Source organism: Buceros rhinoceros, unplaced genomic scaffold (assembly GCF_000710305.1).
Source record: "Buceros rhinoceros silvestris isolate BGI_N320 unplaced genomic scaffold, ASM71030v1 scaffold993, whole genome shotgun sequence".
Taxonomy (NCBI): Eukaryota; Metazoa; Chordata; class Aves; order Bucerotiformes; family Bucerotidae; genus Buceros; species Buceros rhinoceros.
Window position 1 is genome coordinate 10,825 of NW_010402768.1, and position 4,447 is coordinate 15,271.

At 44.6% G+C, this 4,447-nt stretch overlaps 1 protein-coding gene across 1 annotated transcript in view; it reads right to left on the reverse strand.

Moving 5' to 3' along the window:
- Positions 1 to 357: 357 nt before the first annotated feature.
- Positions 358 to 4,447, reverse strand: part of PTGS2 (prostaglandin-endoperoxide synthase 2 (prostaglandin G/H synthase and cyclooxygenase)) — a 4,827-nt gene continuing 737 nt past the window's right edge. Inside the window, exons 3-9 of the mRNA XM_010132721.1 lie at positions 4,144 to 4,287; positions 3,629 to 3,810; positions 2,808 to 2,891; positions 2,422 to 2,668; positions 1,193 to 1,479; positions 882 to 1,029; positions 358 to 764 (exon numbers count right to left, since the gene is read on the reverse strand). Of these exons, the coding sequence (XP_010131023.1) occupies positions 358 to 764; positions 882 to 1,029; positions 1,193 to 1,479; positions 2,422 to 2,668; positions 2,808 to 2,891; positions 3,629 to 3,810; positions 4,144 to 4,287 (1,499 nt within the window). The remainder of the gene's footprint in view (positions 765 to 881; positions 1,030 to 1,192; positions 1,480 to 2,421; positions 2,669 to 2,807; positions 2,892 to 3,628; positions 3,811 to 4,143; positions 4,288 to 4,447) is intronic.

The following is a 4,447-nucleotide window of genomic DNA, read 5'->3' on the forward strand; positions in this document are numbered from 1 at the left end:
CATTTTCAAGTTTACAAAAGCAAGTTACTGCCCCAGCAACTTTAGTGTTTTGTGACCCTATCAAGTTAAAAAAAGCAAAAAACCCCATCAACACCCTTTGTCAAGTATTAAAACAACATTAAAAGAGTTGGAATCTGTGTCCACTTTGGAATACATAGTTCTGTTACAGAAGACTTTAACCAAGGGATTCACCACTGTCAAGCTCAAACACAAAAAATCCCTTTCGTAAATGGCAGCCTTACCCGAGGAAGGCATCTAGGGCAAAGCCCCACAAAGATGCTCAAGTTTTGGTTCATTTTTAAACACTAAGCCATAAATAGAATAAATTACATAAATAAATAAATAGATGGATTTTTTTTACAGCTCAGCAGACCGCTCTTTCAGTAGTAGTGTGGGGTTGATATCTTCCATTGCTGTTTTTGAGGTACTAACATTAATGGTGGCCTCTGTGGGTTCAGGATTTAAGACGTGGAAGGCAGCGAAGGGACAGCCTTTCACGTTGTGGCAGATGAGCTTCTGCAAGGAGGCAGTATTGATTATGTCAAAGCCCACTTTTCCACCGAAGGTGCTGGGCTTCCAGTACTCAGGGGAGCATATTGCATTTCCCATCAGTCCCTTCAGGGAGAACGGGGCTCCAATCTCCACCATGGTTTCACCAAAGATGGCACCTGGTCGCGGCTTTTCTACAAGAAGGCCTGGGTACAGCTCCATCGCATCAATATCTCCATAAAGCTCTTCCAGCTCAGCTGCCATTTCTTTTTCTCCTGCAATTATTGAAGATTAAAAACCGTAAGTGGAAAAACCCTATTTTCACTGCAAGACCATCCTGCTCAAGCCTAGTAACAACACTGTGTTAAGAAAAGTGGGATGAAAACTGTTACCTGTAAGTTCTTCAAAAGACTTGAATGGTTTCAGCATGAAGCGCTTCCTGTACTCGTTCAATGACTGGTATCTCATTTGTCTGCTTTGGTCAATTGAAGCCTTTGCTACTTTCTGTACTGCAGCAGGAACGTTCTTCCCACCAGCAACCTGTTTAACACAGATGAAAAGTAGTGAGGTCTCCCAGTAAGAGCCATGAGGAAGTTCTGCCTATAGAGAGCACCATTAGTTTTGGACAACTCTATTCTACCCCTTTGTCTCAACCCCAGTTTAGGTCCCTGTTGGTTCATGAGCAACTTGAGAAGGTACCTACCCTGCCAGCATGTTGCTTGGAGAAGGATTTCACCATGTGGGAGAGGCCGTGCTCCAGCATTATGGAGTTGTTGTAGAGAAACTGCTGGAATGTGTACTCCTGGTCGTGGATCTGGAATGTGTCTGGCAGAAGCGGGTGCCAGTGGTAGAGAGTGTTGAATTCAGCCGCAATTCGGTTCTGGTACTGAAATCGCTGGTTGAACAGCAGCTCGGGATCAAACTTGAGTTTGAACTGGTAGCCGCTTAAGTGTTGCACATAGTCCTCAATAACGATCTTGATTGTCTCTCCTGTTGGTCGTGAAATACGAGAATATTGGCACCGGTTCCCCAAGAGACTGTAAGTGGTCACCTCACTCAGAGAAAATGCCATTTCTGAACTGTTCTAAACAAATACTGCAGTGATCAGGATAAAAAACACCAACATCCTGTGATTTTGTCTAGAAGATAATTCATGTGTGTCATGTGACTGGGGGTGGAACAGTACTTTAAACCCCAGGAATTCTTGGCTGTGGTAGAAAAGTTTTTTATAACCTGCTTCTCCTCCCCAAGATATGCTTCCTGGTGTGTTCCAGAGCACACCAGATATCAGCATCTACATTGTGTTCACTTACACCATATTTTAGGACAGAGGAAGGGGGATTAAAAAGACCATCTGAAAGCATCTTGCACCTTCAGAACTGCTTAATGCAATTGTTTTGGTCTACTGTTTCAGTTTGGGCAAGGTCTTTCCAGGCTTGGTGTACATCACCACTGAGATAGGACAAGATACCACGGAGCAGACAGACAGAAGTATGTAGAATTACATTTTACAAGACTTCCTGAACTTTAGACTGAACCACAGCCTTTCTTTTAAAGCATACCTGACCTGACCCAACCCCAGCAAAAAACCCCACATAACCTGAGAGCCTGAGGTCATCTAGCCTCACATGCTCTCTGAGATGAGCCTTAGCTTCCTTCCTTTTCACTGCTTTCATTTCCATCTCCCCTAGATATGGGAAAAAAAGAATCGCTGAGCTCAGTTGCCTTCACTTCTGTCTTTAATCTAGCTGGGAGGAAGCTGTACCTCATCCTGACCACAGTGACAGGTCAGGAGGCCCTGATCTATGCCCTCACATACCAGTTTCAGCAACCGCTTTCCCTCTTACTACACCTACCGCAGCTGCAGTAGGTAACGGGTAGAAGTGTCATGCTCCAGAGGTTAGAGTCACGTGTAGGAGAAGTGACACTCACCTATCAATATAAGTCTAGTAGTTTGGAAGAGCTGCTCATCATTCCACTCGGGATGCTCCTGTTTGAGGATGTCACAGACCCGGTTGTGTTCTCTCAGCCATATTGTAGCATACATCATCAAGCCTGGGACCAAACCAAACACCTCCTGCCCAACAGAAAACTGCAGGTGCTCAGGTATGTGAGGGGGGTAGATCATCTCAGCCTGAGTGTCCTTCACTGTTGGTGGATACATTTCTCCATCAATCATCTGCCAGGGGGAGGGAGGAAGAGCACAATGAGAGCTGTAAGCTGTGACACTTATAAGCTGAGCCATGTTGACTCGGTTAGCACTCTACGAATATATGCGTCATCCAGTAGGGTGGCAGGAATTTTGAGGGAAGACATACCTGGTATTTCAGCTTTCCATCCTTTAGAAGTCTCAGTTTGAGTTGTCTCTCCAGAGTCTCCCCATAAATATGGTTCAAGTCAACCTAGAAAATAAAAGCATTTGGAACATGAAGCCAATCCACATTTTCTGCTATTTTAGGATACACTGCACTTCTACAGATGCCAACAGGAGCTCAGCCCCTGGATGTTTACCCTGAAGTATATTATTGTTACCTTACAAGTATCATGCACTGAATTTAGAGATGAAGCCAAATTACCTCCCGGCAACTGGAGCCATCTCTGCGCAAAGAGAGATGTGTGAAGAGGCAGCAGGTTTCTCTTCTGCCGATGGCTCTGTGTATGCACCCGTATGCCACAGCTCTGGTTTAGACATCCACATTACACTCACACCAAGGAGCCCTTTGTCCAAAAGCTGCCTGTTTTTTAACAATGCTAAATCCAAGTGCACTTTCAAAGTCCTTTTTAAAAGTAAATCTCTGACTTGCAGCACCCGAGACAGTTTACAGTGCTGATACAGAGCTTTGTGGCTGACAGGAAGGGGGTAGAGAAGCTTCAGACGCTCTCTGAATCTAACATGCTTTAGATGGAAGCAGATTCTTGGCAGGTATTTTAAACAGAGCCACGTGCTTCGCGCAAGCAGTTCCGACCCAGAAGAGAGGCTGCTGAGGGCTGGAGATTTGCCCAAGAAGTTACAGAAGTGTTATGCCCCTTGATTTGGGGCAAAAGGCATCGAACAGCACATGCCTCGGTGTTTGTGTACCCCAACAACCCATAAGACACTGTTTTAGCTTGTGGTCAAGTTCCCAAGCTGCAATCGTACCCCATGGCCAAGAGCTTTGGTGAAGCTGGGTCCTTTCTTGTGGTCCGTCTTGAAGAACTGATGAGTGAAGTGTTGGGCAAAGAACGTGAACATCACATTTGTGCCTTGTGGGTCAGGAATAAATTTTTTCCTTAGCAAAAACTTCTCCACAATCACTTTTGAATCTGGGAGCTCCTTCTTACCTGCAAGAGAAAGAGCAAGATGTTCATGACAACTACACGTAATGTTGTTCCTAACAACAAAAAGGCTTAAGACTTTCAGTTTATTGAAATAAGGGGAATTATCTGTTTTTCTGTGCTTTCTTTCTTGATTTTTAGAAAGTTCTAAATTCCCTGGTTTTTGCATCTAACTGATACTGAGAACCAGAATGGTCATCTTCTCAGTCGCTACACAGCGCATCCAAAACACGGTCAATGACACTGAAAAAAGGCTACAGACGAGCAGGTCTTGCGGTGATTCCCAAGAGGAAAAGAAACTCCTCAAAGTGGACATTCCACATCTGGTCTAGTCCTTACCTTTAACCCCCATGGGCGTGGGGCAGTCCAGCCCTACTGGGGGAAGGCTCCTTGTGTAGTAGGAAAGATTGGAATAAGCTTCCCAGCTTTTATAATCGTAATCGCTGTTGTAAGTCGGTGGGCTGTCAATCAAGTGTGATCTTGCTGAAAAAGAAAAAAGGATTTGATTTTTTTTTTAGCTGTACATTTTAAGTCTCCAAAAGCAAATCACAGGGCTGGATCTTTTCCGTATGTTTTGGCAGCAGCCACATGGACAAATTGCACATGTATCAGCTGCTGATGGCAAATGGGATTAAAGCTGCTG